Source organism: Indicator indicator, chromosome 2, assembly GCF_027791375.1.
Source record: "Indicator indicator isolate 239-I01 chromosome 2, UM_Iind_1.1, whole genome shotgun sequence".
Taxonomy (NCBI): Eukaryota; Metazoa; Chordata; class Aves; order Piciformes; family Indicatoridae; genus Indicator; species Indicator indicator.
The window spans coordinates 39238720-39253137 of record NC_072011.1 but is presented as its reverse complement, the minus strand read 5'-3'; the positions used below and the strand labels follow the sequence as shown (position 1 = coordinate 39253137).

The 14418-nt window shown below is 37.4% G+C and overlaps 1 protein-coding gene across 1 annotated transcript in view; it reads right to left on the bottom strand.

The window, feature by feature from the left end:
- The window catches only part of CRIM1 (cysteine rich transmembrane BMP regulator 1), a 189736-nt gene that overhangs the window by 10138 nt on the left and 165180 nt on the right, over window positions 1–14418 (bottom strand). The window contains exons 11-13 of the mRNA XM_054393879.1: window positions 10609–10818; window positions 7821–8036; window positions 3061–3282 (exon numbers count right to left, since the gene is read on the bottom strand). Of these exons, the coding sequence (XP_054249854.1) occupies window positions 3061–3282; window positions 7821–8036; window positions 10609–10818 (648 nt within the window). The remainder of the gene's footprint in view (window positions 1–3060; window positions 3283–7820; window positions 8037–10608; window positions 10819–14418) is intronic.

Sequence of the window (14418 nt, the reverse complement as noted above, 5' to 3'; positions counted from 1 at the left end):
ATATAAATAAAAAGCCTTATTGAATAATATGCCCATCAATACAGAATTTAATTAGTGACAACATAATAGAGTGGCATCATCCAGAATAACAAGATTAGCAGTCAGCAGACCAGTGTAACAGATCTTGACAGATCTGCTGGAGACCAGCAATAAGTACTGTTGTGAAAATACTAATGGAAATATCTGAGAAGTGCAAATGTTCCAGAATTCCTTGGTATGGGCATCTCATGGTTATAAGTGTGGGTGCCAGCCTCTCCAAGAAGAAGATTTTGCAGGTGAATGTGATGTGGGCATGGTAAAGGAAGAGTGGGAGGAAAAGGTGGCTGCAAGCTGCAGAATTGTATTAGCTTCTTCTATAGATGCTGTGCATGTTGGCATGTAGAGCTAGAGGAACCCTGTGTTGGCCATAAAGTAGGTATGGCTTGGGAGAGGGCAAGCAACACAATTTGAGCAGTCCTCTAGTGCTCATTACCTATGCAGATCTAAAGACAAGCACTCTTTGCGCTCAGGCTGTTGCAGTTTGTAAAGATGACATCACAAATTCATATAGTAATCTTTTTTTATAAGAATGAACAAGAGTAAAATCACAATAGCAGTGTTTTGAACCTCAAAGAAAACTCTTAACTTCTAAGAAAGCATTATCCGGTTGTATATCTCCCATTTTAGTGTCCATCTCTATGCAAGAGTAACTACAGGATGACGATGAAGGCTACAACAGCAACAAGTGCTCAAGGACAGTAGAAATGAGAGACTTGCAGTAAGAAACTAAAATACAAAAATGCTGTTCAGAATATTTTGTCTATCTCTACCTGTCTTCTCACAAATTTCCTCTAGCTGCACTAGTAAATCAATTTCATCTGGTAAACAAACAATCAGTTGTTGCTCTGTCTCCTGCAGAAGACTAATCTTGTCTCTATTCAAACAGTTATTCCTTTTTTCTGATCTAGAGTAGACAAAATAATCTTTCAAAATTAATCTTACTTTGCACAAAAAAAACCAAATACATAGAATGAATTTGAGGATTCAGACAAACAGTAAAGCATCCAAGGCCTGTCAAATTTTGAGTATGAATCTAGGTTGAATTTGTTAAACACTAACCAGATCTGATCTGGATCCAGAAAGAAGCAGAATTAAATATAGTGCTAAAATTACATAATTTTTGAAATTCCAATAAATGAGGAGGGTTTGTTTCCACAGAGTTTGCCTACTAAACACTTTATCAACTATTATATGAAAATAGTAAGGAAGAATGTGCTTCTGAAGATGTGTCTCATGGTTCTCAAGAAATTAAAACAGTAAGAACCAGGAAGACAAAAATTAAGTGCATGACCTTACTCCTCTTACAGGTAAGAGTATATAGTTCATAGAAGCCATTAATAAAAGTAAGTTTCCATGAATTTCAGTTATTTAGATTACAAAACATACTGACAACATAGTACAGCTTGGTTTAATAAAATGTATCATCACAGAAAGTCTTCAGGTATGAGCACTAATTAAAAATCTAGCTTCTGTATTTCATACTGCTGAGCAAGCAGTTGCTACTAAAAAGCCGATTAAGTTTCTACAGCTCACACATTCAAGTATTTGTAATATTGCACAGCTGTATGGGATTCCAAGTAAATTAATTAAAGCTGTATCTACATGCTATGTGTGCATGGAAAACTGACATGCAAGGTGCAGGCACAAAGTTCTAGAGGCTTTATTTTTGTAGCCCCTATTGCTAGTCCCTGTGGTGCATCCCTTCCTCTACTTAAAGAATTTTCCAGAACAGTATTAAGATTCATGTTCTGATTACTGGATTGTTTATCCAACTTTGTATAAACTCTGTATTCTCTTAAATTTAAATGTATTCAGGATTAAAATGATCTTTATGGCTACAAACCAATTACTGGAAGAAAACCCTGCAGTAAAGCAGTTGTCAAAGAAACTTTAACTTCTCCCCATTTTGTATGCAAATCATGCCAGAAATGGTAGTAATATAGGATAATATAGTGTCCTCATCAGTAATCTAAGTAGGTTTTTTTCCCAGGCATTTTTGGATGGAATTCCTTGCATATCCTTTAAAACTAGTAGCTATTATTAAAGGCATTTTATTTGCAATGGATTAAAGATTTCAAAAGCTCTATCAATGGTACATATCTGAAAGGACTTCATAAGCTTTCTGACATCTTTCTGATGAAGAAGAATTGGCAAGACAATTCACATGTCCAAATAACATTACTTAAAGCCTGTCAATTTTTTGAATATTGCTTTATACTGAATTCTTTTAGTAGGTTCTGAATGCTTTCCAAGAATGCTACAATTTCAGTAAGTTCATTAGACAACTCTCTATCAGCAGCTTGCATTCTACAGCCTTACTGTGAACTCACAGCAAAGTCATCTATCAAAAAATACTCCAATATACAATGGGAAAGTGGACAGTAATATTAAAATCTGTAACTTTAAAAATGCCTAGCCATTTTTGTAATTGACAGCATCTATCACTCACTTAAACTCCAAATTCAAAACCTTTGCATGGCCCTCAACTTTCTATACATCTTTAGTATTTAAAAAAAAATTGGTTTCCCCCATTTTTTTTTAAGAAGTAGATTATTTTGTGTCATCCTTAGAAACTGTCTCTTCTTCTTCCTCCCTGTATTTTACTTTAAATGCCTTATTAGCAATTTTCCATTCTGCAAAATTTCATAATGCTTATGTTCTGCAGTCGTAATTCATATTTTTCTCACGTTCTCACATACCTTGACATAACATGTGCATTACCTGGTAGATCTTCCTTTAAATAAAACCAATTCTGTATAATGCCTTTATCTAGTAAGGTATATTCATCAAGTTTTCAGGAGGATGCTCTTTCAAGTTTGTAAGCATATCTTCTTGCACTTTTACATCAAAATCACAAATCACGATCCTCAAAAACCTCCCTATGCAGATTTCACTCTCTAGTTCAACTGAAGGCACAAACTGCATCTCCCTGAAACAGGCAAAACCTTTTAACCTGTAAATAAAACTTTTCTTATTCCCAAGAAGGGAACAACAATTTATCCACTATTCTTATTTGCTTACCAATACAGTAAGGACAACATTGTCCCTTTCTCAAAACAGGCCTTTCACAGGATACTGGTGGGCAAGACTCAGAGTAGCATCTAATCACACCATCCATGCAAATACAGCTAGTGCAGACATTAGGCTTCCAGGACTCAGCTGTCAGAAATATATCTCCTTCATCATTTTTACAATAACTGGGCATGGTCTCATTGCTTGATGAAGAGGGATGAAGAGGCTCATCTGTAAATATAAACAGATTAAGTTACTTAACTTGCAATAGTGAACTTCTTTCATATTTCCTCCACAAAGGAAGAATGCTACATTATGTTCACTCTTGAAGGACATAATGGAATTGTAACACATTGGCTCAGTACTTCAGAAGAACTAGAAGGACAGAACCTTATGCCTCACATCTTTTTGGTCCTTTCATGTGCTGAGGATCTTATGATGTGCTCTAGTATAAAATTTATGTAGGCCTTTATTGAGTTTACCAAAAAGAAAAGGAAAAAAATTTAAAAAAAAAGAAAAACAGGAAAGCAAAGTGAAAAAGCAATCACCAACAGAAGCTACCCATCAGAAAGCTCTGAGCTGAATGGTAAATAGAAATTCACCTTAGAGAGAATAAATGTTAAATCTGACACATGAATCCTAGCTTCTGCCATGTCAGTTCAAATTCTTGTATGATACAAAATGAAAACATTTTATGCTTCTATTGTCTTCACTAGTGGACTTCTATAAGCTACTTAATAGTTGTTGAGAAACAAATTGATCTTCTTTAGGCTTCAGCTTGATGCCTATGATTCTGTTTTATTTCTCATGCCTGCAAAACGGGGAGACCTATTTCTTCACTGAAGCTGTATCTTCACAGACACTATGACGGTTATGTGTAGGGAACAGAAGCAAAGGAGAATTAAAAACAAAGTATTCCTAATGGCACGCAGAACAGGTTCTCAATCTAGCTGTGTAAGTTAAAGAGACTAAGTACATTATGTAGGCAGTAAGGAAAGATCTGCTCTTCCAAATAGTATTTTGAAGCTACGCAAATGTTCATTATTTTATTATAATGAGACAAATAGAAGCCAAGAGAACTGTCTTGACTTTTATTTTTTTAACTGAAAATATTTTGTAAAAAAAAAACCCACTGAAAACATAACAAATATACTGTAGAAAAAACAGCAAAACATTTTTCCCCCTGAAGTAAGATTTTTAGATTTTGTTTTTAGTAAAGATAAGTATTTTCTGACTCTACAGGGCTCATTCATAGAGCTTTAAACTGGAATCGAAGGGGGATGGGGTTGTAGTTGGGTTTGCACCAGTGGGGCAGTGTTCCAGTATTAATGAAGACCAGAAGGCCCCCCCATGTCCCCAGGGCAGAATTGGCATGCTCAGCTAGCTCCCTGCAATGCCTGTACACCAATGCATGCAGAATGGGTAATAACAGGAGGAGTTAGAAATCCATGTGCGGTCAAGGGGTTATGATCTGGTGGCAATTACAGAGACATGGTCGGACAGCTCATGTGACTGGAATGTGGTCATGGATGACTTTGTCCTTTTTAGGAAAGACAGGTCAACAAAGCGAGGTGGTGGAGTTGCTCTTTATGTGAGGGAGCAACTAGAATGTATTATCAGACAGTCCACAGATCATGGAAGGAGGGGCTGGCCACTTGGAAGGAGTATAAGACTGTTCTCAGAGGATGTAGGGAGGCAACTAGGAAAGCTAAGGCCTCCTTGGAATTCAACCTTGCAAGGGATGTCAAGGACAACAGAATAGGCTTCTTCAAATACACTGCAGGAAAAACTAACACTAGAGGCAATGTAGGCCCACTGTTGAATGAGGTGGGTGCCTTGGTGACAGAGGACACAAAGAAGGTGAAGTTACTGAGTGCCTTCTTTGTCTCCATTTATACTGCTGGAGACTGTCCTCAGGAGCACCAGACTCCTGAGACCCCAGAGGAAGACAAGACAAAGGGGGAGTTTTCCTTGGTTGATGAGGACTGGGTTAAGGAACAGTTAAGTCATCTGGACATCCATAAATCCATGGGTCCTGATGGGATGCACCCAAAGGTGCTGAGGGAGCTGGTGGAGGTCATTGCCAGACCTGTCTCCACTGTCTTCAGTAAGTCATGGTGGACAGGAGAGCTGCCTGGGGACTGGAGGAAGGCAAATGTCACTCCAATCTTCAAAAAAGGGTAAGAAGGAGAACCCAGGTAACTACAGACCAGTCAGCCTCACTTCCACCTCCAGAAAGTTAATGGAGTGACTTATCCTTAGGCACATCAAGGACAAGAGGGTCATTAGGAGCAGTCAACATGGATTTATCAAGAGGAAGACATGTTTGACCAACCTGATAGCCTTTTATGAGGACATAACCAGGTTTGATGATGGTAAAGCAGGGAATGTGTTTTATCTTGATTTCAGTAAAGCATTTGACACTGTCTCCCACAGCATCTTCACAGCTAAACTGAGGAAGTGTGGTGTGCATGATCAGATAGTGTGGGGGATGTGAACTGGTTGAAGAAAAGAAGTCAGAGAGTTGTGGTCAATGGGACAGAGTCTAGTTGGAGGCCTGCATCTAGTGGAGTCCCTCAGGGGTCTGTACTGGGACCAGTACTATTCAATATATTCATCAGCGACCTGGATGAGGGCACAGAGAGCACTGTCAGCAAGTTTGCTGATGACACAAAACTGGGTGGAGTGGCTGACACACTGGAGGGTTGTGCTGCCATTCAGTGAGACTTAGGCTGCAGAGTTAAGCAAGAAGAAATTTAATGAAATTCAACAAGAGCAAGTGTAGAGTCTTGCACCTGGGAAAGAACAAGCCCAGGTATCAGTATAGGTTGGGGACTGACCTATTGGAAAGCAGTGAAGGGGAAAAGGACCTGGGGATGGGAGGATGACCATGAGCCAGCAATGTGCTCTTGTGGCCAAGAAGGCCAATGCCATTCTGGGGTGTATTAGAAGGGGTGCGGTGAGCAGGTCGAGAGAAGTTCTCCTCTCCCTCTACTCTTCCCTGGTGAGGTGCATCTGGAATATTGTATCCAGTTTTGGGCGTCTCAGCTCAAGAAAGACAGGGAACTTCTTAAAAGAGTCTAGTGCAGAAGAACAAAGATGACTAAGGGAGAAGAACATCTTCCTTACGAGGAGAGACTGAGGGAGCTGGGTCTCTTTAGTTTGGAGAGGAGGAAAGTAAGGAGTGACCTCATTAATGTTTATAAGTATGTAAAGGGTTGTACTGGTTTTAGGGCTACGCCTTTAAATTTTTTCACAGATCTTGAGCAGAAAGTAGTAAGAATGTAAATAAATCACTGCTGGGTGTAAAAAGGAAACATAATGATTACTCTAAACAATTCCATTGGAGGGATAGCTCCCTTAAGATTTAGTTCTCAAAACAATATTCAGTTCTGTTGCAGCAGTCTAGCAGGGTGTTTCTGCATTTCTCTTTTTGCTTCCTTCACTGGGGAGATAACAATCTGTGTACTGCCCTTGGCTACGTTCTAACATAATCTGTGCTTCTTTTCGTTGAACAGGGTGGGGGAAAGGCAGAGAGCCAGCTTTTCTGGCTTTGGCCAGGAAGGTTTTGTGCTGGTTTTGTTAATTGTAAATATCTGCAAATATTGTAAATACTGTATATTTGCATATATACATTGCATTCCATTGTAGATTGTAGTTTTGCTTGTAAATATAGTTCCATTTGCTTCCAAACTGAGCTAGTCTGGTGAAGTTAATGTTGGGAGGGGAATTTCAACCCATCACAAGGGTGAGTGCCAAGAGGATGGAGTCAGGCTCTGCTTGGTGGTGCCCAATTACAGGACAAGGGGCAATGGATGGAAGTTGAGGCGTAGGAAGTTCTGTGTAATCATGAGGAAAAAGTTTTTCACTCATAGGGTGACGGAACACTGGAACAGGCTGACCAGGGGGGTTGTGGAGTCTCCCTCTCTGGAGATATTCAAAACCTGCCTGGATGTGTTCCTATGTGATCTACTCTAGGTGGTCCTGCTCTGGCAAGAGGTTTGGACTAGATGGTCTTTCAGGGTGCCTTTCAGCCTCTAACATTCTGTGATTCTGTGTGATTCTGCGATACAATTCATGGGTTTGGACTGAGTTTCCACAACAGTAACTCTCCCTTTGCTATATAAAATATGATTTCACATTCATTTATAATTGCATATCTTTCCTCAGGGGAAAGCAAATCCTGTTTCCTTCTTGACACTGTAAGGCAATGTAGGAGGAATCTGGCAGACTCACTGGACTGGAATGCTTTGATATTACTCAGTTGCCTTCAAGTCAATCTCAAGTCATACCAGGTGAAAGCAAAAGCAAAGAGAAGTACTTTTGAGAACAAATCTTAAACAGACATAATAGTAATAGAAAGGTTAATAGAAACCAAGGCATGTAAAAAGGAAGAGAAACAAGCTGATACCTGCCTAGTACTTTGACTGTTTTCGAAGCTTCACTAACTGTGCATGTTTCCCTAAATGAGCCAGTGCATATTTCACAAACTTTCCAGCTAAGGATTCTGGTTCTCAAGCAACCCTTATATTATTAGATTGCTTTCAAAGAGACTCAAACTTCAGGGCCACAACTCCCCATTACATATACAATGTATTTCTTGCACACAGTTGATTTTTGCCTTTGAAATAGAGGAGTGCAGATTCTCACTCCAACCTGCTAAATGCACCATAACAAACCATTGTACACATACTGAAACATTCAATATTCACGTCGTATAATCTCAGATGAAGAAAGAACTCTGATGAAAGCTGGTTGTCAGTACATACCGGGGCACTGTGGACAACAGGAATCTTGTGTGCGGGTGGGGTTTTGACAAAGAAGAGGTGGACAGACTTCAGTCTCACACAAGACACGTCCACTGTGGCATGTACATTGTGTGCAAGAATCAATGTTCCAAGTCTCTCCTTCTACAAAGTACTCCCCACCAGGAGCATGACAGATTGATGGACTGGTGAGCTCTGGCTTCTGCACAATTATTTCATCTGGGAAAAACAGAATTGGAAGACAGGCAAAATCAACTGTGATGTTAAGGATTCATAGAAGTACCCAAGATGAATAACTTGTTATTGTTGAAAATATTAGGAACAACAAAGCAAGCTATAAATGTACTTTTACTGAAGGTGTTTCAACTTTATGTCACCTGCATCTCATGGAAAATGGGAAAAGTACAAACAAGAAATAATTTGAAAATCATACTGAATAAATGCTACTTAATATAAATCAAAGATAATTTAAGGCATTCTTGGCATTTCAGAAAAAAATCAAGCCAATCTGTGACATAGAAATTCCAAGCAGCAGCTGTCATTTTCTAAAAAATTATATTGATCAGACAGTTTAACTGCTAACTGGTAGCATCAGTACAGTTACTAAAAGGATGGATGAATATACTTGCTCGGGATTTAGGTAGTCCAGATCTGTCTGTGAGAACAATGTTGATAACACACTGCTGGTTTTGTTGTTGCTAAGTAGTACTTATCCTACGTTGTGGGTTTTCCATTTTCCTGTGCTCTACCAGTATGCAGGTGCACAAGAAGCTGTGAGGGATCACAGCCAGTGTAGCTGACCTGAACTAGCTAAAGATACATTCCATACTAAAGTATGACATGCTCAGTATACAAACCGAAGGAGTTGATTGGGGGAAGTACAATCACTGCTCAGGGACTGTCTGCATTGATCAGCAGGTGTTAAGCGATTTCATTGTGCATCACTTCTTTTCATGGATTTTACTTCTCTCTTTTTGCTATCTTTTAAAATTATTATTATTTTATTATGTTTTATGACATTTATTTTAGTTATTAACCTTTCCTTATCTCAATCATGAGTTTTACTTTTTTTTTGCCCTCATTCCCCTCCTCATCCCACCAGACTCAGGGAGGAGTGAGCAAGTGGCAGCAAAGTGCTTATTTTTCAGCTGGGATTAAAACGTGACACTGCTCTTCCTGGAACAATATTCACAACTGAATCTTTTTTGCTGTTGTTTTCTCTCTCTTTTTTTTTTTTTTTTTTTAACACGACAGTGAGGTTTCATAGGGGAGAGAACGGTACTATTTAAGATACGTGGATGTGCATGTGTAGGGAGCAGAAGGAAAGAATGACAGCATCTGATGGGATACATATGGATCAACACAGCAGATGGTTGTGGCAAAAAAAATACTCCAAGCTGATAAACCACAAAATTTCCCTTTAAAACTCTTACAATGTCTAAATTCCCTGTTAGACTAACCAGACAACTGATGATGGGAGACAAGCGAGTCAAGGATGGTTCCCACGGTGGGCATAACTCCTTAGTGCTTCAACCTCAGATAAAAATGTCATTAATGCCTGTCATTACTAAGATGCTAAGCACTAAGAGTTTGAGCCTCAGCAATTAGTTGGTACTGAAAACAGCTCTGGCTCCATGAAAGTCAGTGCCAACACCAACACCACAGCTGGCTGTGGAACCACAAGAACCACAGACACTGTGTCTGGTCTCAGTACTTGAGAGGAGGAGAGTGATGCAGACTGAGAAAGGCTGAAAAGCAGACGGACCTTTTGGAGTCCCACATCTTCCTGGGGACTATGTTTTTCCAGTTACAACAAGGTGCAAACTGGATTGGAGATCACCATTTGCCTAAGGATATCAGTTATGTTAGGTTCTACTCAGTATACACTGTCACTTTCAGAAAGAGGATCTGACTGCTTATTTTGCCCCTGGGATTTCCTGTTCTTTACAAAGAATTTTGAACAGTTCCTAATTTCTTATATCTTGCCAGTGCTCTCTTACTGTTTTGATATTCATAGTAGTGCAAGTAGCACAAGCCTTGTTGTTCCTACTTGTAACATGATCTGCAATAAAGTAATAGACAATATACTTGTGTTACAAATTAAACTATTTAGCACATAAAATATTGTAAGAATCAATCTGAAGACAGAGGGTGTTAATCTACCCCCACCCTAACCTCTTTCATAGATGCTTTTCAGATTAACACTTATTATTAAAACTGTTTTGGAATGCAACATTAATTGTACTTGATCTTTCCAGCTAAAGCATTAACATACCCTACTGCTGGAGGCACAGGAGCATCCTATCAGAACACAGAATCATAATGTTCAATTACTAAGACATCTGTATAAATGTGTAGTCCTTTGAGAAGATGTGAAACATAGGTCAGGAGATTAATTTTAATAAAACTCCAAATTAAAAAAAGAAAAAATGTTGCAGCCTATTACAACTTATAACAATTTATAACAGCTTTTTTGCTGTTATAGGTAACATTGTACATGAGTGCAAATTTGTTATAGCTAATATAGATGAGAAATACTCTAGTTTAAAGATTAACATGTTTGGAGCCCGAACATGTCTATCTTTAAATATTTGAGTTCCTATTTTTCACACCAGGTCTTAATTAAACCCACTAATCGTGTCATATTATATATCTGTATTATATATATATAAACCTGTATTATATATATAACTATTACTGAATGATGTCTGAGATTATTTTCACATATTTGGAAAGAGAAAACATGTGAAATGAAACCTGGTAACAAAACATAGACAAGAAAGCACGCTACCTGGACATGATGGGCAGCACTGCTCTGGATATATAGTGGGGTTGCCACAATTAGGAACAGGACAGGTGATCAAGGCACACATTTCCCGTCCATTGTGACAGTAACATTCCCTGCAGCCATCATGCCAGCTCTCCTCGTTCTCATGTCGGCGCCCATCCATTGACAGGCAAGAGCCTGTTTTAACAGGAGGCATAAGAGAAGCAGTTGCCTCTGCAAAAAATCAAAGGAAAATGGAGTGTCCTGGTAAGTGTGCATTGCTTAGAAAAAGACCCACACCAACTTCATGCCCGGATTTCTTTCATTTTTAAAGCACATATAAAACGATGAATAATTCTATCATTTACACTTAGCAATAAAAGTAATAGTACACATGAAATAATTAAAGGATACAATAAGGGGATCGTAGTAGAACATATTTTCCTCACTTCTTTCTGGTGCACCTGTACTGTTTTTAATCATACAGAAATAACAGAAAACATAAAGCATATTTAAAATCAAATATTTAAAAATCAGTGTATTTGATAATTTATAATAGGAGTGAGTATCTGATAGCAAGTAGAATATGGCAGCATTTACAAGATGATTTTGTATCACGAATGATGAAAAATTACAAGCAAGCTCTAAAGGGCTCATGCTAGATACTGGAAATATTTAATAAAACAGAATGAAATTATTTGTTTACATTACTATGATAAATGAGATGTCTGGAAGATAACTGCTCTGATAATTTTATTCCTCATTCCTAGCTTTAACTGAGATGAGAATACAGTAGCTTGGACAGCTGCATTACTTGTGCTCTGCCAGAACACACAAGCAGTTGGTCTAGGGTGGATAAAGCCTCATTTGTATCTTAAGGGTTATTTAGTACTGCAGGATTCATCTTCAGTATATTCGTTGTTAATCAGTGGATTGAATCTGACCCAACATCGTTATGATGATGAAGGATTTAGGATCAGTTTGTTCTCAGTGGTGTCAACCATGTTCTGCTGATACACATGGATAAGTTTATTTGTATTAAGTTGCTTATTTCATTTTCTATTTAAAACAGGATGCCTTATGAAAAGTACTAGTGTTTATATGCAATTTCAGTAACTTCTTTTTGGTTTGGGTTGTTTTTTTGCTTTTTTTTAACATGTTAAAGTTATCACTTCTTCAACTGTGTCAGATCTGTCAGCAGGTGGTAGGAAGCTAGTTTGATGCATGTTATCAGAATAAGAACCCAACACACAGAAGCTACGTTAGTATACCATTTTGTGAAATAAAAAGAAAATCCATGGCATAAGATAAAATACTTCTTAAAACAGATTTTGTCCTATTGCACAAATACTATGAAAAATATTATATTCAGTCACTACACTTCTATACTTTAGTATCAGATTATAGATATTAATCCCTGTTTGAATTAATATCATGGCAATATTGTCCTGTATTAAAGTGATTATTGACACACAAAAGCCTTAGATGGTAATACACTTCCTCTTCCTTAATAAAGAAAGTATCTGGTGTAATAAAATATTATTCCTGAAATATCATATACTCCAAAATTGAGAAACAAACCAAACATATAGGTGATTATCCAAAATCAGCATCACAAACTGAGACTGTGTTCCCTTTTTCCGTTTTTAATTAAAATTAGTACAAGAGATAATACTTTAAAAAGAAACCAAATTTAAATGCAGTACTATATCTACCAGTTAGGGGGTTTCACTACTACTAAATTACAATATGAGAAACCAAAATATCTGGGTTTATTTGACTTAGGAAAAAAAACCCCACAACATGTTCAGGAGGCTGGAATGCAACCTGTTAAATATTGCAAGACTTCTAAAGGGAATGGTGCTCAGCTGTTCCATATGTCTGCTGAGCTTAGGAGATCTTAGGAGAAGAAGTAACTGGTTCAATTAATAGAAAGGGAGACTGAAATTTTAGAAAATTTATTTTAAAACATTACATTTTGATAAGCACAGGAAAACACTGTTTAAGAGAGGGTTAAGTTTTTATGTTTGGTTAGTTGTGCTTGGTTTTTGGTTTGGTTGGTTGGGGTTTTTTGTTTGTTTGTTGAGAGTGAAGATTCTTAATAAATTAAATCTTAGACAAACATCTGTCAAGGATTATCCAGATATACTCTATTCTATGCGAGGGTCAGAGAAATGGACTCTCAGTTTTACAGAGGACTACTCCAGCCCTGTACTCTTATAGTTCTACTTCTATTAATCCTAATGTAAATTATTTCTGACAGAAGCAACTTAGAAAGCGAAGCTAACTAATAGGCAGGGACTCTACTGATCCCTTCCTCATACTTGGGGATTTTGGGTCAAAATTTTAGCAAGGATTCACAGCTCCCCCAGAACAGTCTGGTGATTGTTCTAACTATTCTTGGTCAAGTTGCTAACAATGTAATATTGAAGTGATAGACTCATGGCTTAGTATCTTTATGATAACAATAAGAAGAGTTGCATCTGTTTATAATCCAAGATGCAATTATGGCATATCTAGGAGAACACCTTGTCTATATTCCACCACAGCAAAATCAGAAAAAAATTGTGAACATGGAAACAAATGACGAGGTAAGTGATAAGAATCATCTCAGTGGGACTCCATTCAGCTGTTATCCTTTCTTATTCAATTTTTAAAGTTTTTATTTCTAGTGAAAGTCATATATTGCAGTTTATGTCCATGAAATCTCTCTCTACTTCTCATATCTGTGAGGTACATTTATAACATTCAATTTAATTTTTGCTAGAAGACTTGAAGTTTTGTTGTAATTTTCTGCAGTGTATGACATCATGTGGAGACAATATAACATTGTGTTCTTTTGATTTATGTGACAGCACGTTTGCCTTAAACTACAGAACAGTGACTGCAGGAAATCATAACACTTCTTTCCAGTCCCACATTTTCATAGTTTGTCTTGCACTTTATCATTTTTAAAAATGCAAAGGAAACAGCTGCTAAAGAAGTTAAGAATGGAGTCATTACACAAACTAATGAGAAAATAGTTAAAAATTTCTTCCCTATAGTTATAAATCAAAACACACAAGTGAGAATGGAAGAAAATAAGCGTGAAAGAGTAGATAGGACCAGAGTGAGCCTGAACACAAACAAGAAGTTATTGAATGTAACACATAGAGATGAGCAATGAAGGAAGTCTGCTATCTCAGCTAATATAAAACACAATAAAACCCAAATTAAGACATGTTAAAAGCAGCACAAAACTAAACCAGACAACTTACAAACATTTTATCTCAATCTCCACCTTGAACTTGGTGGTTACAAGTTTGGGAGGTGGCATGTGTGAAATATTTAGCTTAAGAATACCCAGTCCTTTCTCCTGGATAAGCACTCTTTCTACTCATTGTTTCTTGAGACCACATAAAAAGTGTCCTAGAAACAGCACTCTAATTTTAGGTGGTGTACAGGGAATCTATGAAATCCAAAACTTGAGTTTGTAAAGAAAATACTGGTGGTGAAGAAGATAAAATTAATGTTCCTACTGAAAAAAAAAAAAACTCAATCCTCAACTAGCTTATTTCTAGTAGTTACTTATTAAGAACCTGATCTAATTTTTATTAATGGTAACAAACTGATTTTTGTGACTTTGTAATGGGAGATGAAAGTGGAGCTGAAGTGTTCTGTTGAAGCTAAATGAACACAGATAATAATAAACATCTGCTAAAAGAATATTCTTCTTTGAGCAAATGTGAACTGACTCCACCACCAGTTACCATATTTAAATTCTTACATATTCTGTACAGTATTCCTTTTCTTTTACTTCAGCTTCCAAATGCTTTGAAAACAAGATGTAATTAA